The sequence below is a fragment of the Lingula anatina genome, chromosome 9 (assembly GCF_051362555.1).
Source record: "Lingula anatina isolate TDL-2025a chromosome 9, LinAna3.0, whole genome shotgun sequence".
Taxonomy (NCBI): domain Eukaryota; kingdom Metazoa; phylum Brachiopoda; class Lingulata; order Lingulida; family Lingulidae; genus Lingula; species Lingula anatina.
Window position 1 is genome coordinate 18,002,219 of NC_141775.1, and position 25,445 is coordinate 18,027,663.

General features: G+C 36.7%; 3 protein-coding genes across 5 annotated transcripts in view; all 3 read left to right on the plus strand.

Moving 5' to 3' along the window:
• Positions 1-591: 591 nt before the first annotated feature.
• On the plus strand, positions 592-1,254 carry LOC147760038 (uncharacterized). The gene is made up of 2 exons (XM_086994923.1): positions 592-836; positions 1,054-1,254. The coding sequence occupies exons 1-2, from the start codon at positions 614-616 to the stop codon at positions 1,191-1,193; spliced, it is 363 nt and encodes a 120-aa protein (XP_086851049.1). The 5' UTR covers positions 592-613; the 3' UTR covers positions 1,194-1,254.
• Positions 1,255-2,177: 923 nt separating this feature from the next.
• The window catches only part of LOC106164169 (uncharacterized), a 28,194-nt gene continuing 4,926 nt past the window's right edge, over positions 2,178-25,445 (plus strand). Inside the window, exons 1-14 of one of the 3 annotated variants that reach the window (XM_086995404.1) lie at positions 2,179-3,327; positions 6,284-6,532; positions 6,747-6,827; positions 7,041-7,106; positions 7,683-7,739; positions 8,150-8,224; positions 9,112-9,411; positions 18,766-18,905; positions 19,068-20,288; positions 20,435-20,483; positions 21,290-21,975; positions 22,353-22,529; positions 22,974-23,162; positions 23,722-24,069. In XM_086995404.1, the coding sequence (XP_086851530.1) occupies positions 2,394-3,327; positions 6,284-6,532; positions 6,747-6,827; positions 7,041-7,106; positions 7,683-7,739; positions 8,150-8,224; positions 9,112-9,411; positions 18,766-18,905; positions 19,068-20,288; positions 20,435-20,483; positions 21,290-21,975; positions 22,353-22,529; positions 22,974-23,162; positions 23,722-24,069 (4,572 nt within the window). In that variant the 5' untranslated portion in view covers positions 2,179-2,393. Of the gene's footprint in view, positions 3,328-6,283; positions 6,533-6,746; positions 6,828-7,040; positions 7,107-7,682; positions 7,740-8,149; positions 8,225-9,111; positions 9,412-18,765; positions 18,906-19,067; positions 20,289-20,434; positions 20,484-21,289; positions 21,976-22,352; positions 22,530-22,973; positions 23,163-23,721; positions 24,070-25,445 lie in introns of all 3 variants that reach the window. The other 2 variants (XM_086995406.1, XM_086995405.1) reach the window with 2 other exon arrangements.
• LOC106154455 (zinc finger protein 862-like) lies at positions 15,099-17,695 on the plus strand. Its single transcript, XM_013528803.2, has 2 exons — positions 15,099-16,022; positions 16,359-17,695. The coding sequence occupies exons 1-2, from the start codon at positions 15,363-15,365 to the stop codon at positions 17,574-17,576; spliced, it is 1,878 nt and encodes a 625-aa protein (XP_013384257.2). The 5' UTR covers positions 15,099-15,362; the 3' UTR covers positions 17,577-17,695.

The following is a 25,445-nucleotide window of genomic DNA, read 5'->3' on the forward strand; positions in this document are numbered from 1 at the left end:
GTGAGACATTGTTAAGTGATAATAATTTAATTAGTTTGAAGACTGCGAGCTTTTTGTCCTTTTAATATATATATGAAGCCAGGGATCTTCTCTTGAAATAGTATTTATTTCAAAAGATTTACACATCACGGTCTCCTCTGCATTCACAGCAGCGAGGCGGTCCGGCTCGCTAAAATTCTCAAGAGACTCGCTTAAATTTGTAAAAATAAATAAATAAATAACTCTCGCTGAGATAAATTACTACTAACAGTATTTTTTTTATTCAGGTTAACTAAAAATTATAAAGATGGTGAAGTAGCCATTCCTACGGATCATGTAGAAAGGTGATGAATAAGAAAATATATGGAAAAATTGGTCGTTTATAACTGACCAATATCTGAAGAAATAATACAGTTTACGTTCAAGTTGTTTTGTGTTCTGACCACCAATATCTGGCATATGCATATTTGTCATATTAAGATTTTTCATGTTTTTTAAAAGGCAATTCGGTGTTAATTAAATTAAGACTAGCCATAAGGAAGTGCACATGGTGCATTTTGTGCGTTTTGGTAGTCATTTTAAGGTATTTCCATTAATTCCAATCAGATTTCTTTACCGATAAATTATTCGTATTATGGTTTTCAGAGATCGTTTCATCTTCACCACCCACCTGCAGATAAAAGCTATGCTGAAGAATAACATTATTGTTCTTACAAGGTTAGAGCAAAGATTGAAACAGAACAGAAGTCCTGATGACAATATTGTCTCAACTGACGAGTTTGCATTTCCTATGGAGACTAGAGAAGATGTGGCAAGGGTTGAAAACATACTTAAAGATAAGCATAATGAAATTACTGGTAAGTAAAAAAAATAATAGTGTGATTTAATGTAGTGATTGTTGTGCTGAAGCTACATATGGAAAAAATAATATAATAAGTTGATTTTTAAAATAGTGGTTATTTGATAAATGATTAATATGACATTTTAATCTGAACACGTATCATTTGTTGTATGAATAGGGCCTATATATAAATGTGCTTTACTTATTAAGAATATTTTATATTTATTTCAAAGGTCAAACCACCTTGCCACACTGGGAGGGTTTTCCTCTTAGGAAATGGTACAGTGTAGATAGGATCATGTCTACTATTTTTAAAACTAACATATTGCATGCCAGTGTAACTGGATTGGGAAGTGCGGAAAGGTTGCACTAAAAAAACCTGACCTTTACAAAAGCAATGGAATGTTTGCATTTCGTAATGATCAAATAATGTTTGCTCAGATATATTTTTACATATTAATTGTATTATTATGATCCTGAAGTACAGTAAAGTTACAGTTCAAAATATAAAGGTTGTTTCTTCTGAACAACTTTGTCTTTTTAAGGTTTTTACATATATTCTCTTAAGGATAAACGCATATCAACCTATTTCTGTCCTTTGGTGAGACCATTCCGTTTTGTAACTCCTTTTTGAACCATTTTTGTTTACTGTCCAATGTAGCACTGTTAAGATAGGAGGATTAAGTTAAGTTTTTTTATATTTTCACAGATGCAGGTAGATCGAGAGCTACGGAGGCTGAATAAGACATGCATCAAATTGTGGCTCAAAAATGCGCATGATAGGGATGGCGGCAGAAAATTGAGGAAAATCAAAACTAGGAAAAAATGAGGTAAATAAACACACTGGACAAAAGAAGTGTCACCCCCTGCAGAGTAATGAAAGTTATAATGCCTGGGTCTACTCTTAATATGACTATTGAGTATAAAACCGCTGTACTATGGAATTGTATTTTTTTTTTTTTTTTATTTTTTTTTTGTGTGAATTTTGATGTTTATAAAATGATACCAGGAGCATATCATTCCAGAGTCATTTATCTCCCCAAAGTATTGGTTCACTTCTATTGTCCAGTGTGTGTAACAAAAAAAAAAAAAAAAAAAAAAAAAAAAAAAAATAATAATAATAATAATAATAAATAAATAAAAATAAAAGAAAAATAAATCAAAATAAAATAAAATAAAAATCACTGTTACAGGTGATAATTGTGATGAGAAATATTAGTTTTACGCATATCTGTTTTATCTGATATTAAATAATCATTTTTCAGTTACCTTTGTACGGTATTTCTTTTGCGCGTCTATAGTTTTGCTATGAAAAAAATACCGGAAGTCGTGTTGCGCAAAGGATTATGGTCTATATGAATGAGGCGCCATTTTCTTCAACAAATAGGAAGTAACAGGACGGAGATTGTGGGATAATGTTGAACATATTTGACAAAGAAAGAGATATGATCTGACCGACTTGTAGGTATATGGAGCAAGTGTTTATGTTACTGTGATCTCCAAGCTGCAGCACCAGAAGTGAACATAAAGTTTAGCAATCGCTGACAGAAATATTACAGGATCTACTGTCGGAATGGAAGCCATGTTAGGGCAGTCTAGACGAGGTGTAAATCCAAGATCAGGACAGGTGACAGTACAGACACAACCTCCATTAGCTGGACAGGAAACAAATACAACATTAGCTACACATCCTAATGTTTTCTTTGACAAGGCAGAATGTGTGCATTCCTTCAGTGCTAAACTGGAAGATGATGATAGAGGAATAACTGACATAACTGGGTTAGCCATAGATAAGGAACACATGTTTGTTGTGGATAGAAGAAACAACAGAACAAAAGTATTCACACATGAAGGACAATTTAAGTTTGACATTAAAGTAAACAAACCATGTGATGTGGCTGTGTCACAGACTGGTCACCTGTATATAACATCACAGGGTGACAGATGTGTCCAAGTGTACTCCACCAGAGGTCAGCAGGTGACAACCATGGGTCAGGGTCTACTGGAGTCACCACTGGGTATTACACTGAACAGACAAGGTCATGTGATGGTTTGTGACAGTGTAAAGAAGTCCATCTTCACATTCCATGCAGACAGTGGACAGCTCCTGAACACTATTCCACTCAGTATGTGTGGATACCCAGAGTACATCACAGTGAACAGTGTGAATGATAACATTGTGATATCAGACATGTGGGGACACTGTGTACATGTGCTGTCACCTACTGGTGATCATCTGTACCAGTATGGCAGCAGAGAAGGCAGTGAACTGAGTTTTCCACAAGGAGTGTGCACAGACAGCTATGGTCACATCTTCATTGCTGACACTGTTAACAACAGGATAGTGGCACTGAGTCCACAGGGACAGTTTATCAGATACATTGTCACTGAGGATGATGGGTTGAAGTTACCCAGGGCAGTAGTCATCAACCCTGCTACTGGTCAACTGGTGGTGGGAGATATGACGGGCAATGTTAAGACATTCCAGTACATTAAACTGAAACAAGGTGAGTAACATGTATTAACTGTGGGTAGATATGATTATTATGTAAAAAATTTTAAAGTTTATTAGTCTTACAATGTTTTTATCCATGAATATGCTTGCCTTAATTTCAATAAAAAACTTTTAAAGCATATTTAAATTCAGTGAGCACACAGCTGTGCTTTAGTAAAAATGTATGTAGAGTGGAGACATTTTCTATAGTTAATACTTTACTGTTACTGACCAATTTCCATGAACCCATTATAGTGATTAGGATTTTGAATAATGATGAAGAACTCTTTTTAAGGGAATTTATAGTATGCTTTATTTGTATTTTTATTAAGTCACAAGAAAAACATCTTACATTGTTTAATCCCTGAACTTCTTGTCCATTTGTCAGTGAAGAACAACTCAAATCTCACAACAGAACAGTCCAATTCTTCATATTCTTCATCTTGTAGCTGTTCATGAAAGCTTAGATATACCTAAATTCTCAAATGTATTTTGTCAAATTTCTTGATGTCTTACCACTTCTAGATTCAAAGACATTTCATCACCAGTTTGTTGTTAACACACACAAATAAATTAAATGTTGAAGTACTTTGGATAATACCTTATTTTCCTGACTTTGTGGATTGTTCTTTGCAAATAAAACTAGCAGACGACCATTTTTCATGAAATGGAACTACTTTTCACAGGAAGTAGTGTATTCATACACAACAGTGACCTTGGGTTTGGAATACAAAAAAATAGTACATGCATTCATACTGTCACAGCATGCAAATTATAATGAAATATACAAAACTAAACACATTTTTATGTAACACAAAAAGTTAAATGCATTTTTATTTATTTATTATTATTATTATTATTATACTGGATAAAAACGTTGATGAAATGGTTTTGACCACCTTTTTGGAACTTTTAAACTGCATGCTGATGGACCCACATATTTATGTCATACACACTAAACATAGATGAGAAAGAATATGTCACCATGAACATATATATATATATATATATATATATATATATATAATGCCTAATATGCATGCACTACAGGTTCAATTCCAAATGTTCTTAAAAACCATATAAATAAGAACAATTTCTTAGAATGCTTGAAAGTGAACATTTCTGAGTATGATTTATTTCAAACAGAACAACTTTATGGCTGTTGACACTTCTGGATTGTCTGATTATATAGCCAAAATAAACCATAAAGCATCCTGCTATAGGAATAAATAACAAATCATAAATAAACACCAATGCTGTCATATCATACATAATACAAGAAAAGTGTATGTCTACATGCAAATGTACAGTGTGTATATGTTAATTGCCAGAGTGTAGCCGCTAGCGGCTAGCTTCCGGCAACCCTACGGCTTACCTCCGGCAACATGCTCTATTTGTGTCCGCAGATAAGCTGCTAGTGGCTACCTTGTGGCAACATACAAGGCATATATTGCCAGAATGTAGCCGCTAGCGACTAGGTTCCAGCAACCCTGTGGCTTACCTCCAGCAACATGCACTGTATAAAGCCGCAGACAAGCCGCTAGCGGCTAGCCTGTGGGGATACTTTCCGGCAACATTTTTATGTTGCTGGAGTACTCCTGCTATACTCCGGAAGTACTTAGGCAACATTTTATGTTCTGTAAGGGCATGCATTTTAAGTTTTATAGTAAGCACACAGCTACGTGTTAGTAAAAATGTATGTAGAGTGGAGAAACTTTTTACTGTTAGTGACCAATTTCCATTGAACCCATAAGAATAATGAGTGAGAATGAGACACCTGCCCATCAGGCAAGTACAATATGTCTGTAAATCTGCTTGCCCTGCTCTAAATGTACTTGGTCTGCTCCAAATTAAAAAAAAAAATGGGTGTTGATAAAATTTATTCTGAACAGTCTATAAGTCAGGCAGATTCAGTACAATGGCGTATGTATTTGTAGGTTGATAAGTTATTAACTAAAGAAAAAAACTTCATGTAATAATCATAATAGTGATACATAATACATGTATCATGATACATTTCACCATGTTATGATGCAAACACCATCAAATGAAAACAAAAATAAACTTGTTATTAAACCATTTCAACAAATGTTTGTGCCAAGCAGATATTTAGCATTGTACAATGTATATGTATGCTGATTGCCATTTCAAGTCTAAATTAAACAAACATCAATGTCGCCTACAAAACTGATACAACTGCACCATATATCTCTTGCTATATGAAATACTTGTTGAAATGATGTTTTCAATAGAACTTATTTTTTATTTTATCTTTTTATTTAATCATGAGAAAAACATTTTAAAATGTTGATTCCCATTTCTTAGTATTATCATTATGCTTCACATATAAATCAAGGCTGTTGCAATGTTTTTTTTAACTAGTAAACAAAATCTCTTACACTGCTGCAGCACATCATCTACTAGCTACAATTTTTACATCTGATGGTTTTTAAAAGTTACTGTCCCTGTGATTCATCTGCTGAAATTCTGTTTTCTTTTCCATTTAGTCATATCATTAGAATTGTTATTCTGTGTTGTTAATTTGAGGATGTTATTGTGCAATAACAGTACAATTTACAACATCTGCACAGTGCATGTGTCCTGCCAGATACCAGTATTGATACATTACAGATGTGTATGCCACTGATAACTACCATATAAAACTAAAATAGAAAATAAATTATTTTAGAGATTTGGGGACATAGGAGGTTCAACTTGGAACCAGCTATTGGAATGACAGATGCATGGCTGCATACTAGTACTGCATTTCTTGTTAAACATTTTTAATCATTTTCACACCATCTTTATCTTTTTCTTATTTGTTTATTTATTTATTTATATATATAGATTTTTTATGTGGATCTGAAATATTCCATTTTAAATATCCACTTTGTATTTGAAACAATAAAGTGTTGTTTGGTTGAGTTTTGTAGCAAAACTATGACTAAAAATACAGTTTAATGTTTCAGGTCAGTTTTCAGAGGAAATCAATAGACAAGACCCACTACTGCAAGAAGCATATCAACGAGCATGTAAGGATGGCTTTGAAAGAGTGAAGAGGGCAAGGGTGATGCTACTGGGTCATTACGGTGCAGGTAAAACACGCCTGAGAAAACGGCTACTCGGAAAGGAATATGATGAAGATAATGATCCAATCACTAATGGTATAGAAACTGACTATGTTCTTGTAAAGGAGGGTTGGAATTCAGATGAAGCCGGTAAGAATAACTGTACAAGAATTAAAAAGTGTTTCAATATTGAAATTCATTTACTTCATATATTTCAACTCTTAATATATGACTTGAAGATTTATTAATCTGCAAGGACAATTCTTTAAATTCCTCCTTGTTTATTATTTATGAACAGCAACTAGATTACCTCAGTCTCTTTGTATTTCATGACAAATGGTAAAATTATTATTTTAATTTATAGAGTGTCATGGGCCAGCAATATCACGTTTGCTTGCTGTTAACACGAGAAAGATACATGAGGAAATCCGGGCAAGTCATGCAGGTAATTCCTGTGTGTGTACAACTAACTACTAGAACTAGAACATGTTTACCGTATATGTAAAAGTGTCGAGATGATTAACTGCAGAAACATTTTCTAATTTGAAACAATAAGGTATTTAATCATAAAAAAAACTTAAGATAATATTATAAATATATGATATGCATATTCTTAGAATAATTTGATTAATTTGAATTTTTTAATGAATTACTGTAGAGTTACAACCCTTGAGCCAAGTTGTGGAGGCAACTAATGTACCAACATCAGAGAAAGTGGAGAAATGTAAGTACTGTGACACTCAAAAATTTAATATAGAGATGTAGTGATATAAAACTTGCGGGAACATGAGTTAGCTTAAGTCAGTAGTTTCTATACATGTGATAAACAAAAAGAAGAAACAATTGGAAAAGAAGAAAAAAAAATTGATCAAACCATATGTTTGTTAGTGTTCATTCACATGTTTCTTAGGGTTCTTTCTTTTAAAAAAAGGATATTATGACAAAACAGTCTAAGCAAATACTTTGGAGTGATCATGAATAATGTTATCTTGAAGTACTCTGTAGAAGAATCCCCATTGTGATGATATCTTTGTGTGTCAGAATGCCATTTAAAACAATCCTTAGTCTGTTTCCATTTTATTTATTTATTTATTTATTTATTTATTTATTATTACATTTTGTTATTTAACTATTACACCACAACCCACTTTTAGTACAAACAGCAGTGATGGATCAAAATGCATACTGATTGTAAGAAAAAATAAGTACTGAATATTTCATTTACCCACATCATCTTATCTTGTTATATATATGTTGTACCACACAGATACATTAGTCCTTTACTTTTTTTCTTGACAAGCTACATCGAAGTCTCCAGAAATGCAGTCTGATGTTATTCAAGAGAAAATTATAGCAGGTATATCAAACATTATACAAATATGAAGAAAAGAAAATCATTAAAATACGGGGCACACTAGTATGCTAGATTTAGTCTTAAAGTGCAAATTAAGAACACAAGTGATCTTACATGATCTTAATCATTACAGCAGTAGTATTAAAATGGACTGAATCTGCTTTTAAGATTTAAAATGATCTAACATCTACTTACTTGTAAGTGGTCAAGCAATTTCCTCCTTTAAGACCAAATCAAGCCCAATAGTGGCACATGAGTATTATGGTGGAGCATAAAGATTACAAGTTGCATAGTTATATGAGATCTTGATTTTATAGGCTTTTGGTGGTTTATGCATAAAGATGCACACTGCACAAGTAGAAAAGATATAAACATGTATTTAATTTGCATTGTTTCTCTCTTTTTATGGCAAGTTGCTCCAAAACTTGAAGATGAGAACACTTTATCAACAGGTGGACAAATTTCGGCAACACAAGACAAGGAAAGGGGTACAGTAGGGTTTTTCACATCTTAGAAATTTGTTGCAATTATCTTAACCCATAATTAATTGCCATCAATATGTAATGACAGATCAGGATGCACAGTGGAGCAGGTAGTCTACTTCCCCTGAATCAAAAGTAGTATAACAATAAGACAAGACATATTACCATGCATTTTTCTACTGAGTATCTATCTGTACTACAAATTTTGTTAAAATATCCTTGTCTACTATAAATATGGCGATTTTTTTTAATTCTCAATGCGTCTCACCCACATTAGCATAGTATGTTATGGCATAAGGTAATGGCTTCATCATTTCAAACTTGAAATTAATGAATTTAGCAGATACTGTATTTTTAAGTAACAAATTCTAAAATTAGAACATTCATATTTAATGGTAACAACACAGCTGAAAAGCAGACACCCTAATATTTCTTTTCTATACAGTAGAAGCACCAAAATGGTACATTAGAAATTGTCATTTATTTCAAAATTATAGGACCATTCCCAGACCCTATCATACTAACTTTGGATTGATCTATCTCTTAGGGGATTCTTGCTAAATTGTAATTAGCTAAAGTGGCTTAGAAGTCTGTCACACCTACTGAAGCTGACAGTGGTAATTAATTATCCCTGAGCTGCTTTAGTAGGCATTTGAGACATCTAAGCTGCTTAAGCTTAAAGCAATATAGCGAGAAACCCCTTGGAGATGGACCGATCCTGTTAGATCAATCTAGGAATGGGAACCCAGTCTATGTCTCTGTTGAAATGATCAGCCATCACTGTGTAAACCCCTCTAGCTTTTATACTGTAGTTCATACAAGTAATTGATTAGATTTGTGTGTATTCATTTTTAATACTGAAATATGTAAACTGTGTACATTTATATTTTTAGAACATCAGCCCAGCCCTAGTAGTTCCAAGGAGGCTTTGTCCTATTCAAAAACAGAGGAGAGTATGGAGCTCCCGCCTGATGTCTTAACACATTTGACAGAAAGCTCATACGACATTGAAAATCCACCACCTCGTCTAGCAGTCTGGGATTTTGGAGGGCAAAGTGTGTATTACAACACCCACCACACTTTCCTTTCTTCCAGAGCTATTTACATTCTTGCCATTGATATGAGCCTTGCTTTAACAGACAGGCTTGACGACCAATGGCATGGTGCTGAACACTTCTCAGGAACTATTCTTGGTAAGGCATCCACCAGCTCACAATTGTGCATCAGTTAGTGAGTATATAATTAATATTCAATTGTACAAGTGTATCATCAAATCATTGTACCACCAGAGTTAGCGCTGGCGGTACACATGGTTTCGATCCCGTCCGGATCGTTCCGCCAGCTCCGCCGGCTCCGCCGGACGGCTACCGTTACCGCTTCTCCTCCTAGACGGTAAGGGCCCCCGTACCCATCTCATGGATTTAGGTCACCTATAATCTCAACTCGTTCCACGTAAAATTTGGGCTTTGTCGGTATTGGGGTCTAGGTGTGGCACTCATTACAATGCACCCTTGTCTAAAAATGGCAAAATTAAATGCTAATTATCTACCCTACGGAAGGAGTTATGGGAAAAATTTCTATAGATGGCTTTCCAAAAGTCATATGTGTATATTTCAAATATACCCTTGGATTTGACCTTTGACCTTTACTTCAAGGTCAAATGGGCCAAAATTTTCAAAAAAATGAAATTTTTTATGAAAAAAAAATTTTTTGCCCTGTTATTCAGACACTACACAGACTTAACCAATAATATTATTGGAAAGTGTTACCCTTCAGGTCATCTTTCATCTCCATGAATTTGGGGTCAATCGGTGCATTTTCACGGGAGTAGCGGCCATAAGATACCGAAACTGAAAACTGTCTCTAATTCGGGAACCGTTAATGCTAGAGACCCATTCTTTTTTGTATTTTGTAGAGCATGTAAAGCCCAACACTGGAAGTGGTCTCGGTTTTTTTGTATTCCATACGGTTTTCGAGTTACGCTGTATCAAAAAGTACATATTGGTGGTAAAAGCAAAATGTGCAGTACGGTAATGGATAATAAATTTTGAACTCTGGAAAAATTAAACATAAGGCTTGGCAAAGCAGACAACTTGTGTTCAAAAATGACATTATTTCATCAAATTTGAACTTCTGAAACTTCAGAGCACCTCCTATTTCAAGAATTTTGACCAAAATGACATTTTCTTTATTTTAATTAATTTTTTCTGTACGAAATTTAAGGCACATTATGGTAACTCCAAAATTATAACATTTAGTCCCTTATATCTCCAAAACTGGCAGAGATAGGTCCATAGTTACTATTGAAGTTGAATAGGAAGTCATATACTGGCAATCTTACTGTGACCTTGAAATTGACCTTTGACCTACTTTTCACCATGAACTGAACTTTGCAAATTTTGCTTCCCTTTTATCTCCAAAACTGGCAAAGATAGGTCAATAGTTACTATTGAACTTGAATAGGAAGTCATATACTGGCAATCAAAATGTGATCTTAAAATTGACCTTTGACCTACTTTTCACCATGAACTGAACTTTGCAAATTTTGCTTCCCTTTTATCTCTAAAACTGGCTGAGATAGGTCCATAGTTAGTATTGAACTTGAATAGAAAGTCATATACTGGCAATCTAAATGTGACCTTGAAATTGACCTTTGACCTACTTTTCACCATGAATTGAACTTTGCAAATTTTGCTTTCCTTTTATCTCCAAAACTGGCAGAGATAGGTCCGTAGTTACTATTGAACTTGAATAGGAAGTCATATACTGGCAATCTAAATGTGACCTTGAAATTGACCTTTGACCTACTTTTTATCATGAATTTAACTTTGCACATTTTCGTTCCCTTGTATCTCCAAAAGTGGCAGAGATAGGTCCATAGTTACTATTAAAGTTGAATGGGAAGTCATATACTGGCAATCTAAATGTGACCTTGAAATTGACTTTTGACCTACTTTTCACCATGAATTGAACTTTGCAAATTTTCGTTCCCATTTAACTCCAAAACTGGCAGAGATAGGTACATAGTTACTATTGAACTTGAATAGGAAGTCATATACTGCAGCGATACAGAAACGGCGCGACTTTGCGACATTTGACCCATAAATTTCATTATTGTCTCATAAAAACGATCGTAATGCGACAAAACATGAGGCCATTGTCGCATAAATAGCATCACCTTTGCGACCAGGAAATCAGAAAAATACGCATATACGGTAATGTGCCATGAATTTCGAACAGTAGAAAATAATTAAATTTGGGAAAAGATCGTTCTGGCCGAAATTCATGAAATGGAGGTGCTCAGAACTTCCGAAAGTTCGAATTTCATGGAATTCTGTCAATTTTGACCGGAAGTTGTCTGTTCATCGCTAGGCCTTCTGTTATCTTCTCCCGACGATCTATTTAGAGTTACCATAGTGTATGATGTGTGAGTGTCGGTAATTGCGACCAAAAATATATACGTACTTTCACCCGATCACTGTGTATGGCCCATAGATAGAGCGGTACTGTTGTCTAGGGCCGCAAAACAGCATCGTTATCAGTAGTGTCGTTTTTCAAAAGCGATTCTGGCAGCCAGAAACTAGTGTCGTTTTTCAAAAACGATCCTGGCGCTCAGAACGGGAGTGGACGGAGGGAGAGACGGCCGACGATTAGCGTCTGCCACGGCCAGATAACCTTTACTTTGGAAGCTTAGGGTCTATTCCCACAACTTTAGATCGATCTATCACCGCGGGGAGTCTCACTAGATTACTGTCAGATAATCCCCCTTAAATGTCCGTCCCCGCCTACTACAAGCTGTAAGGGTTAATTAACTTTCGTGTCCGCCCGGCTGACAGCTATTTAGCGTGAACCCCCAGGGAGTTAGGTCGATCTAAAGTAGGTCGATCTAATCTATGGAAATGGGGTGTTAGTGTTACCGTTGCTCCTTTCCGTGCACTGAAACCGACACGACAGCCGATCAGGGTCTATGGCGCACGTGCAGGTAGCCTTCATCTGCGATAAGTGTCTTCCGCGACCAGGTTCGTTGCCTTTACCGTAAAAGTCGGGCGGAGCTTTACGCGCGAATGCGTCCTCATCTCGCCGTTCGCGGGTCGGTGTCTCCGACGCATACGTAGCCTTCCCTGCAGAAGCCGGCCTCGGCACTACGGCCTCTCCTCCGTGCGGGGAGGCCACTACGACCGCAGATCGGTATGTGCGGCGCACAGGTAGCCTTCGCCACGGCAGCCGAACTGTGAATTACGGTCTCTCTCCGTCGTGCGCTGCGACCAAGATGACCGCTGATTGTTGTCTGCGATCAAATATACTAGGTTTGGGTGGGTGTGGTGGGGGGGGGGGGGGGGGTGCAGGGCCGTTTTTTTTTTCGCTCAGGCAACCCAATCTTAACCAGCAGCAGCAACTGATTTCCTGGCGCATAGTTGCGTCAATGTACGCATTTGAAAAGCGTGTACGTTTTGTCATTGAAACCATCTTCAAACAAACGCGAGAGATAGGTAATCTAGAGTAAACCGAAAAGGCAGTTTTTATATTCGTTCAAGGGACTGGAAGATCGTCAATGGGAGATAGTGAGCGATCTGAGCGCGACATTAAGCCAATTTCCACACTAGTTCAAGGGACTTCGTTACTATATTCGTCAGCAAGAGATCGTCAGCGATCCGAGCAAGCATAGAAGCTTGGACTTTTTGTCCATGCTAGAAGGCAATTTTCACGTAGTCAGCAGGATATGGTTTGCTGGTTTGCGACAGGGGCGTAACCAGGCATACGCACGGATACACTGTGCGTATATAATTTTTTGGCCAACCATGATATTATTCTCTATAAATCTAGTGTTCTTTTCAAGGAATATTATCGAAAATCCCCTTCGATTATAAGTTAACGTCACCTGAATGTACAAATCCTCTGTATAATTTATATATGCACCATTGTTCTGACACCCTTCTCGTTTGCTTTCACAGAACTGAGGTAAACAATACTAGTTACCATCTGAAGTCCGATCTTAATCGTCCATCTAGCTGGAACTTGCTTTACCTCTTAATTAGAGGGTAAAGTGCCCTTCAGCTCACGGGTAGCTTTTGTCTTGAGTGTATCGAACGCGATATTTATCTCAGATAAAAATCTACCTGTGTGTTATTTCAAAGAGCTGCTCCAGCAAACCTGGGGGCACTAGATAAATCTGATTATCGGGCTAAACAAGGAGCCAGTGAAACAAAGGAAGATTGATTTTTCCTGCAAAGTGTCAAAGAATTTTGACACGGACTTGATCCAGCGTAACCCTCCAAACTAACGGGGTGGCATGGGCAATTTTTACAAAATTTACAAACAATTATACTTAGATATGTTACAATTTTATCCTTTAATATAATTTTGGGAGGCATGCACCCGCATGTAAGCTGGGTGATGTCAATAAGCCCCTAGTTAAATAAATATACCCTTATGAGCAAGGCTTTTCCCAGCGAACCGTCCAGCCGTCATTTGGACGGCCGCTGAAATCACCGGACGACCTGTATTTTCAAAGACGGCTAGACGGCTTGCGACTTTTTTTTAATGACGTCTTGGCTTGTCGGGACAGCCGTGGACGTTGTAAGAAATTTTCTTAGAGTAATTTGACGTACCTACTGTAGCTTTTATGATGCGTCACAGATGAATGGTACTACTTTGTAGTGTACGCTGATATTCAGTCACGACGAAACTACTTTCTAATGCTTACAAAACACAATGAAATGTTTCTATGAACTTTAAGATACACATTCCACGCCGTATGCAGCAGTGACAAGAGTGACCTTCATGCGGTACAAAACACTAAGCAAACTACAGGCCAATTTGTGAAAGGGGACACCTTCCGGACCTTCATACGCACGGCAACTGACAAAGCTGATTGACAAAAAGGAAAATTTCAAATTTTCAGCGAGAGATCGTTCGCAATCCGAGAGAGACCAGGAGGCAATTTTCATATTTGTTAAAGAGACTTCGTTAGCCAAAGGACGAGACGAGAACGCAATTTTCGTATCATCAGCGTCGCAATCCGAGTGAAACGAGAAAGCTCATACTCGTTCAGTGGCTTTCCTTTGCGGCAGATCGTCAGCCGGAGATCGTTCTCGAGATAGCGATCGGTAGTTTTGCTGAGGCGCACAATAGCATTGTTAACAGTAGAGACTTCAGTAACAGAACAAAAGAGCAATATTAAGAGCTGCAATAAAGATTACCATTATTGCTTTCTTGTCTCGCTCAGATCGTTCACGATCTCCCGCTGACGATCTTCCGCTAATGAGGTCCCTTGAAATGTACAAATGAATTGAAAAATATTTTTAAAAATTATAAATTCCAATGGGGAGGGATGGAGGGTTAAAAACAATAATGGTAATCTTTATTGCAGCTCTTAATATTGCTCTTTTGTTCTGTTACTGAAGTCTCTACTGTTAACAATGCTATTGTGCGCCTCAGCAAAACTACCGATCGCTATCTCACACCGAATACTGCGGTAAAGAAACAACAGCCCGACAGTACAACTCTTAATAGATTCTCCTGTTATCTGAATGAATGCATATGACGATGTTGTTTAGCGTCCTAAACTAACTGTACTGATCGTTATCTTGCACCTTGGGCCGCACACGTAGTACTCAGGTAAAGGTACGCTAGGGCAACATTGCCGACTGTTAGATCTTTACAAGCGCGAGAATAGCCCGGTGGCCGATTTTAAGGTGTACGAAATTCACGAAATAAAGATCGCGCTAAAGTGCTTACTGGCCGAAATTCATGGTCCAGAAAAAACTCCAGACGGCCGAATTTAAGATCGTTCGAAATTCAAGAGCCGTTCGAAATTCATGGCACTTTACCGTAGTCAAATTTAATAAAAATCAGGAATGATCCAAACAGTTTAACAAAGTAAAAGTCGTTCAGTGAGTGCGCAATATCACCTGAAACTGAGTGGTACTCATCAGCCAATCACATCGCACCTTTCAAATTCAGTTATAGCGCTTAGCAACGCTTGCGAATTCAGCGAATCATGCTTCTTCTTGCATTCACCGCAAATTTCCTCCTCGCACATGGCGGAGCAAAGTGACAGTGAAACTGAACCTCGTGACCAGTCGGCTGCTTGTTTGCCTCGGAAACGTGTAAAACGAGTGTTCAATGAAGCTTGGAAATCCTAATGGACATGGCTAGAAAACAAAGACAACCATATGTTTTGCACACTATGTGTAAAAAGCCAAAAAAGAACGTTTTTACCGAAGGCTGTAGCAACTTCAGAACCACGACTTTGGAGCGGCATGCTTCAGCAGCTGACCATCGCCAGTCGGTACAAGATGAAATCTCAAGGTCAACTCTATCGAGAATGGTAAAAAATCAGTTTAGTGAGAACGACAGTGCCATAATCCATGCTCTACGAACAATATATTTCTTGGCAAAGCAGGACATAGCAACATCCAAGTACCCAGATTTTGTTGATTTTTTGATACAGCAAGGCTGCAGTGATCTTGCGCCAATTGCAAAAAGCTACCAATCCTACACTATTACCAAAGACTTTCAAGAGAGTATATACGAAGTGATTCTCCGAGATATGAGAAAAAAGCTGACAGATGCAGACTATATCTCTGTGCTTTGTGATGAATCATGTGACATTACTAGTACAAAAAAACTGAGTGTGTATGCGAGGATATCATCAGGCTGTAAACCAGAGACCATTTTCTTAGAGAATTGTGAAATACTGGATGGGAAAGCAGACACCATTGCAACATCTGTCAAAAATCTCCTGACAAAGTTTGAAGTGCCGCCTGATAAGGTAGTAGGACTAGGAAGTGACGGTGCATCGGTCAGTATTGCATAAAATTATCAAGAAACAATAAATAAAAAACAACTGGTGTGAAGTTGATAAATAGAATAAATTAAATAATGTACTGGATATATAATATATTACAAGGAAACAATAAATAGAATAAATATTTGAAATTTCATTCATTAATTTTATTTAGTCAGGATTATAATTATTACTGTCAGTCTGTTATATTTATGAAAAATTCCAAAATATTAAATAGTTTGGAAACTTTTTAATAATGAAAAATATTAATAGTTCCAATTTTTTCTAAAATATTGGTTTGTTCATCAGATGTTGATATGGAAAAATTAATTTCAATCTTTATCTCATCAGGTTATGACCGGAAAACACAATGGAGTCGGTACAAGACTAAAAAGAGAAACAAATCCACAGCTCATTCAACTGCACTGCATTGCTCACCAACTTGCACTCGTGTCTAGCCAAGCAGCCAATGGAGTGCCATATTTGAAGACCTACCAGGAGTTCATGACAAATATCTACTACTGGTTCAAACACTCCGCCAAGCGCATTAGTGGACTGGCTTCTCTACAGGATGTATTAGATGCTCCCAAGATCAGGATAAAGGAAGTACATTCTGTCCGTTGGTTTAGCTTTTATAACAGTCTAGATGCTTTGTATCGCTCTTGGCAATCTTTGGCAATGTTGTTTGAGCAACAGGTTGCTGAAAACGGCAATCCACAGTCTAAAGGTTTCTTGAAAACCATGGCAACATCACAGTTTCTTCTTGTGACAAGCTGTCTTATGGATATCATCCCTATAATTACACATCTAAACATGATATTCCAAAAAGAAAATCTGGATTTGGCTGTTGTATCCCCAGCTGTTCGTGGTGTGAAAAATCAACTGCAGGAATTGCTACAGACACCTGGAGCTCATGAACAGGCTACAAAAGAAGATCTTGGAGAAACCTCTCAGTCAGAGTCCTACTACAAAGGTGTGAAAATTAGAGACACTACACAACTGAGGAATGGTGCAGACTCTGCGAAAACTTCCTTTATCAACAATCTCCTGGAAGAACTTGATAAGCGGTTTCCAGATAATGACCAGTCAGTGGTTTCTGCCCTATCAGTTTTAGGTCTCAGAGGCATCAGGTTTCAAAATCAGGATGCCCAAGCTGCTTTTGGAAATAAGGAATTGGACGTTGTCATTAAACATTACGAGGACAAGTATGTTGATGGCAATGTGGTCAAACAGGAATGGGCAATACTGAAGGAATTGGTCCTGGCAAACACTTACAGTTGTGACAGTATGAAAGAACTCTGGGAAATTATCAACGCATTTCATAAGGAGAATTTCCCTAACTTGTGCAAATTGGCTGGCATAGCACTTGCCCTCCCAGTGCATACTGCAGACGTAGAACGTGGCTTTAGTGCTCAAAATATAATCAAATCTAGCCTTAGAAACAGACTGATCAGTGAAAACTTACAAATGTTGATCGCCATAAAACTTAATGGCCCCCTTTCTCAGGATTTTGACTTTAGAAGTGCTCTAAGTGTGTTTAAAACAAAACGTCAAAGGCATTTCTCATGAATATTGATGTAAGAGACAATAATGACATTTGTGGTGTAATGACATTACTTTATTGACATTACTACATTGACATGACATTAATAATGGCACTTCTGGTAATCATGCCTAAGAGTGTTTCAAAGAGCAAATGTTTTTTTTTTTTTTTTTTAAAGAATAAAACTTGTTTTATGGAAACAAAAAATGTTGTTTATGATGTGTCCCTTGTTTTGAACCTTGTGTCTCATATTTTTATGAAACAGGAGACACATGTCTCTCTTTTCACATAAGGTTTCTGTATCACTGATACTGGCAATCTAAGTGTGACCTTAAAATTGACCTTTGACCTACTTTTTACCGTGAACTGAACTTTGCAAATTTTTAATCTCCTTTATCTCCAAAACTGACAGAGGTAGGCCCATAGTTATTATTGAACTTGAATAGGAAGTAATACACTAGCAATCTGTGACATTGAAATTGACCTTTGACCTACTTTTTATGATGAACTGCTATTTGCATGTTTTCTGGCCCATGGTTGCTATTGAACTTGAATAGAAATTCATATACTATGATACTGAAATTGGCTTTGACCTACTTTTTCACCATGAACTGAGTATTTTCTTGTCTCTCATATCTTTAAAACTAGCAGAGATGTGCCCATTGTTGCCCCTAGGTTTTCTCTTTTGTCAGCATATATGCACCACTGACAACACATTTCAAGGAAAACCAATAGGCCTATTGTCTAGAGAATACAGGAGTGATCAAGGGTAGGAAAATGCAAGTCAATTCGAAAATCTGCTTGATTGTACCATTTTTAGTTATATTTTTTTGCATATTTTGAGAACTCTTGTTGATTGCCTTATATAGAGCTTGTCAAGCACAAGACTGGTGATGGTGTTCCTTTTTGGAGGGGGGGGGATCCATACGAATGCGCTTACTCCAGCTGGTGGTATAATATCCGGGGACGGTATCGCCTCTCTGATCCTCTAGTCTACTTTTGTATTTGTTGTTTTCATATAGCATTTTCAGAGCTTGCTTGGGAACAAAGCACTATTACTAGTATATATATATATATATATATATATATATATATATTATCCATAGAATACTCATATTTCATCATTTTAGTGAGACAGCTTTCTATACTCAAACAGATCAAACAGCAAAAAGTGATAGTAAAGTACATTTTGAAATGTGTCTGATATATTTCCAGACTTTACTAATTATTGGATAGACGCAATCCATACTTATGCGCAACAGCAAAACATGAGTGAAGATGGGGTATCTTCCCCCCGAATAATCATTGCTTGCACACATAAAGACAAATACCTGGAAAATGTTCCCAAAGAAAAGGTAGGCATTAGTACTGAAACAAACAAAAATAATAATAATTATAAATTAATTAATTAAATTAAACTGTTTGTTCTTAAAAAAATAGTTATGACAATTGACTGATAAAATATGTGATTGAAGCTTGCAGTGTGTTGATAAACTGTTTCTACCATTCTCTTACAGCATGAAGAAGAAATAAATGCATACTTTGATAGATTGCGGCAGCATATACAACAGAAGAGAAGTGGTGTGCATGTTGATCCTCGTTTCTTTGCAATTGACAACACATGTCAAGATGAAGATCAAGAAATATCTGATCTCCGTCGATATATTATGAAAATTGCTGAAAGCCAAAAATCTTGGGGAGAGAAGAATCCAATAAGATGGATTAGATTAGAAGAAGATCTTCAGCTGCGAAAGGCACCCGAGAAACGAGGAAAAAGGTGGATAAGGTATGAGGAGCTGCAAAATTTAGCTCTTAAAGTTGGAATGCAGGATGCCATTGAGCTGAAGTCATTCCTCCAGTTCCATCATGACGTTGGAGATCTTATGCACTTTCAGACTGATGATCTTTCAGACACTGTCATTTTGAATCCAACATGGCTGATAGACGCATTCAGGTCTATTATAGCAGTTGATAAACACCATGTCAAAGCCAGAGGGACTCCTTATTGGTCTGCATTAAAGAGGGGCATCTTAGATGAAAGACTTATGGACGAGCTATGGGGAGATGACCATGAATTGAAGTCCATTGTAATTGGTGTTATGATACAATTCAACATTCTTTTGCAACAGGACGTCAAGCCAGGTACAACAGGAAAGCCTACTTCTCGACAGTTCTATGTGCCCAGCTTACTTCAGGTATGCAAGAATCCAGAATCTGGGGTTGGCAGTGAAGGAACACTATTTATACAAGGGAAAGAGAACTTTATGCCACATGTGCTTTTCAACCGGCTTACAGTGAAATTAGTTCAAAATGACACATCTTCAGGTAGGAAAGGATTAAGAAGAAGAGATGACTTTTTTCTCTTTCAAAATGAGTTGTACTACGATTATGCTGTATATGTAATCGATCCACTCAGAAGAGCTCGTTGTGCTTTGAGAAAGTCAACGAAATCCTCTTCCATCGAACTGATTCCCTTATATCCCCCAACGACAAAGTTTGACAGAACAATCCGAGGGGCATATGCTAAGTGGAAGAACCATGTTTTGATGCAAATTCAGCAAGTTAAGCAGACAATCTGCCCACATTTACATCTAGAATGGTGTGTCAGAAATCCAAGAAAGCCAAAGGTCAGAGATGAGCTGATGGCAATAGATCCGAAGGAGACTGATCTGACAGCATGTGGGCTACCTGAGGATTCAGTGTACAGACTATGGTTTATGCCAGACTCAAGTGAGAAGGTAAGTCATGTAAATATGTAATGGAAGTGTGGCTCAGTTATAACTTGTACATGAATATTACGTACATGTATCTTTGTGAAATATATTTGTTTTGTAAATAAATGAATACTCTAAGTATCTGATCACTGGTCTTTTTTATTCAACAGGAGGATAGTGTTACTCCACCTGCCACAACATTACCAAGTGTTACTGGAGGTAAATTATCTTAGAACTCTATACACTTATGAAATAGAAATGTTAAAAAGCATTACTTAGTTATTGGTGTTGTTTAAAAATTCTTTGATACCTTGATTTTATTACAGTTGGATTTTCCACTGCGCAATTTCATTTGTTTGTTGTTTTGCTTCCAGTTTGAAGTCTTTTTATGAACAGACACATTGTGTTTGTACATATAACCCTCACCTGCTCTGTTTCTGCCAATGCCCATGCTGAGGCTGATGCCATGCTCTTTAACTCTGAGTGGAAAACCAAGTAGACTTTTGTCTTTAAAACTGGAGAACTGATGAATTTTAGTAAAGGCTCAGTTCTAAAACTGACTTGATCATATCATTCTTCCAAAACTTTGGGATTTGATAGACAGATCATCAATGATGTGCATGGGAATTTTGGAATTTTAGTGCACCACTGTGGATTGTGCTCTGCTGTGCCGGGGGGGGGGGGGGGGGGATAATTATTTTTACATTTTAATTTCTACTAACTTCTCCCATGCCATTGACGTGAAGACATTTCAACACTGATAGACCTAACATCAGGGATATGCTGGGGTAATTCAGATTTACAATATACTTGTTGAACAGGTGTTGGGAATGCCCCAAATGTATTCTATTTTTTTTTTTTCACATTATAACTTTTGATTTTTGGCCCAGACTATAGCAGTGAGGAAGTTGACCTTTTTTTATTTATTGAACCTGTAGGTTTTGTTCAGATAAATTACAGTTAAACATTGATCAGGAAAAGACAGTTCTATTAATTTGACATTTTCTTTCAAAACATTGTTATAGGAAACATAGATGGTGGTATGTTACAAGAAGAAAGAATTTTCAAATTACCTGCATCACCCCAGACCAGGCACTCTACCTCACAAGGCAGTGAGGAGATAGGGACAGATGATCTCAAACATACATTCCTGAGGAGATTCTCCATCACTCCAGAAGGTGGACATGTTCATCTGAAGGAAGTTGGAGTACTCCTGTTAGTGCCTCCGGGAGCTCTGGTTGAAACTACGGAAATGTTCATTGGTACTAGTCGGAGAGAAGAAGACATGCCACCGCTGCCACCGTGTCAGACTAGAGCAAGTCCAGTTGTTGTCTGCGGACCACATGCCCTGACCTTCAGAACACCAGTGTACCTGTCATTTTATCACTGCATATCGGGAACACGCCAAAGAAAGATGGGAAAGATCTGTCCTGAAAATCTAACTCAGAATTCAAGACTGGACAATCCATTTTACGTATGGCAGTCAAAAACTCACTTAAATGCCCCTTGTCAGTGGAAAGTATTGAGTAGTAATTCTGTTGTGTTGACAAACACCAAATGTGTCTTAATTGTGAACCAGTTCTGCAAACACAGTTTGTCATGTGACAGTAAGCGTCTTTCTGCCTTGGTGTTTGGGTCATTTCAGCCTCGACCTGCCCCCTTGCTGAAACTGATGGTGTGCTGTGTCAATGACACCAGAGATGAGGTTGAGGTGAGACTTTATATATATATATATATATATATATATATATATATATATATATATATATTTTTTTTTTTTTTGTATGACTATTTCTGATATATTAATATAATATCTATGCTGTGAATGACTGCTAATAACTGTTTAAGATGTTGTTGATCACTGTATTTTATACCCTTAGTTATTTTAACTCTTTCATTTTAGGACATGGCCAAACAAGTCATTTTGTCATCATATCTGTTGCATTTGTTTGGGGAGATTGTTATTTTGATAACCCTAAAATGCTTGTACTTGTATGTTGCTGTTGAAAAGTAAATTTTGATACCCCTAAAATGCTTGTACTTGTATGTTGCTGTTGAAAAGTAAATATTTTTGTTGGAATGTTGTAGATTGTGAGAACTAATGCTAAGGAATCTCTCCAAATGGAGATGTTAGCTCTGGAAAAGCAGTTTCATTTCTTAACTTGTGAGTACAGTGAGAGCAAAGACAAGGAGTCCTATGATGTCAGCCTTTTGTTAGACAGGTTTGATACAAAGTGGAGCATACATGAAGATTGTCCTAGAAAGGTTGGTTTTTATCAGTTATATTTCCCAATGTGGTGCAACAAAGATAAGGACACTATAATAAGACTCCATTCACATGGAAAATCTATTTTCTAAAAATCTATTTTCTATTTGCGGTATCTTGTAATCACGGTCCCTGTGCCCTGATAACTTCGCGGCGTAATTACTGGCGGCGCGAGCCAGTTACTTTCAAAGCTGTAATTAATTCTCAGGATATTCAGGGCACAGGGACCGTGATTACAAGATACTGCGAATAGAAAATAGATTTTTAGAAAATAGACTCTCCATGTAAACGGTCCCTAAGAAGGTCATTTTAGGCATAAAGATCATGTATTTTGATGATCGTGGCAGATTGGTGTAAAAATATCAAAGATGGTGTCTTAGATAATGGTAAAGAGAGAATGCTAATAAACAAAATCTAAAAAAAATACCCTTTCTTCATTCTAGGTTATAAATTATGTGAAATTGCTCAAAAATAAAAAAGAATATGTAACATATTCCCTGAGCCATAAAATGGCAGAGGGACTTGATGTTTTTGTCTGCAAGATACACGTAAAGCAAGAAGTATCTGAGGATCAGGAAAAGGACATCAAAGAGCTGACATCTACAGAGTTTGACATCCACTGGATGTTACCAGTAAGTTAATAGGCTGGAAACTGGGTAACTGTAATGTGATGAGACATTACCATATCCTCACTGTTATATTGTCTTTGTATGATATTACAGTAACTGTAGCAAAATACAGTTGTTCCAGCTATAGGCTTGGTTTAAACTGAAGCTTTGATGTCGTTTAGTAATCCCAAGTTCGGATGGAATTTTATCAAGTGAACACAGAAATGTCAGGTCTGTAACTACCTTGATTCATGTTCACATATTTAAATATAATATAATTAAAAGACATTTGAAAAATTATTGATAACATTGTCTCATACAGTAGCAGTGGAGATCCAAGGGGTAGACTGAGGTAAACTCACTACAATTGTTGACCTCAAGTGACTGCCTCTCAACTAAATGGTAGTCTAAAATCCATGGTTATGTATGTAAGATCGAAGGTTTTCTTTTCAGTTACCATTGTTGTGTTGATAAACAGAACCAGAATAGAAGTACCCCTCCTTACTAACTCTGAGTATTTACTTCAAATAAATACTGCTGCTAGGCCACTGATGCAATCATTACTTCCTGGTTTATTTTTCAGGTTGTCCCCCCTATGGACTTATACAATTTTGATAGTTATTCTGGTGGTCCAGAAAGCCTAAGATCTGCTCCACAATGGAGTTCACACCCACTGCCAGGAGCTGGTGAAGAACAGAGGCATGGTGGCAACAACTTTCAGTGGAGACCAAACCAGCAGTATTACCAAAAAGACCCATACCAACCGAATCAACCTAGGTTTCAATTCAACACTGGCAACCAGCAGTATGACTTAAAATCTCAAACAGCAAGGAAGGTGGTTGTACGGGGACAAAATGAGCAGAATGAGCAAACTCCACAATCGGAGTTTAGCAACCAATTTTGTGTCATTGACATCCCAGATAAACTTCAGGTGAGGCTTAAATTATTATTCAAGTGTGTGTGTGTGTGTGTGTGTGTGTGTGTGTGTAACTTATGACTATTCCTGACATAATTTCAATGTTGTAGGTGATAGCTGAAAACTGTAAAGTTGTTATTGCTCATTGTATTGTCTTAAGTTGTTTTTAATTTCTGGAATTGGAATGTGCATTCTTTTCAATTTATCATTTTCAAGACATAGCCCAAAAAGTAATTTTGACAGCATATCTGTTGCATTTACCGGGGTATTTGTGGAGATTGGATTACTCTCTTTATGTTTTGATACCAACAAAAGGCTTGTATGTTGCTGTTGAATTTTGTTGGACTGTTGCAGAGTATAATAAGTTAAGGAATATCTCCTATCAAAGTTACTGAAACTTTATACTATTATTACATCTATTGTGTGATTCAGCCCTAAGCGTTGACACCATTCAGTTATCCCAGCTTCAGGTTGATCTTAAGTTAGGACCAAAATGCAGTCTATAACCCCTTTGTTTTATGTTCACAAATTTAATGATAATTTAATGAAGACACATTCTAATGTTAAAATGATAAAGGAACTTATTGATGACATCAACACAAACAGTGGCAGTGGAGATCCAAGGTGAACAGTGAGGTAAACTCACTACAATTATTGACCTCAAGTGACTGCCTCTCAACCAGTTGGCTATCTTTAATAGTCAGGGTTATGTAAGAGCAAAGGTGGCTCTCTTTAGAAAACAGTGAATAATAATAACCATGTCTATTTATAGTCTATATCCATATAAATGTTTACAGGGGTAACAGAATAGAATAAGATAAATTAAGTAAATAACTAAGATATAAAATATATAGTACAATGTTAATAAATATATTGAGTACAATGTTAATAAATATATTGACAGTTAAAATGTTAAGATATTAAAATAGTACAACCTTAAGGTAAAAAGCCAGGCAAATCTTAACTTTTTGAGAATACAAGGATACAAATAAATAAGGTATTAAGATATGGAGTACAATATGAATGTTTATAGATCTATTTTACAAATGGTAGCTATCTTTGGAGGTCACATGGTTTAATGGCAAGAAGCAAATGGGGGGGGGGTAATTTTTAAGCAAAAAAATAGGGGAAGCTGAATCAACTTTGAAAATGACAGATAAGGGGGGTTCTTGAGGGCAGTTATTTGGTCCCTTACTAAAAAGTCCTATAGGATCCTATAAGATCATATAGGACTTTTTCGTTAGGGGTAAGATGTAAACGATTTCAAGTATTTTCATTTTTCAATGTAATTTTAAATGTCTGTTAAAATTTGCAATAATAGTGAAATAATTGTACATCTCATCATGCATAATTCAAGTTAAGCACCATATGGTACGGAATGCTTGACATTG

What these genes read in the sequence shown, in the direction of transcription:
- LOC106154455 (XM_013528803.2), top strand. Translation starts at nt 15,363, where the DNA reads ATGGACATGGCTAGAAAACAAAGACAACCATATGTTTTGCACACTATG. An exon ending in TAGGAAGTGACGGTGCATCG is followed by an intron (nt 16,023 to 16,358) that starts GTCAGTATTGCA and finishes TTATCTCATCAG; the next exon opens with GTTATGACCGGAAAACACAA.
- LOC147760038 (XM_086994923.1), top strand. Translation starts at nt 614, where the DNA reads ATGGTTTTCAGAGATCGTTTCATCTTCACCACCCACCTGCAGATAAAA. An exon ending in TAAGCATAATGAAATTACTG is followed by an intron (nt 837 to 1,053) that starts GTAAGTAAAAAA and finishes TTTATTTCAAAG; the next exon opens with GTCAAACCACCTTGCCACAC.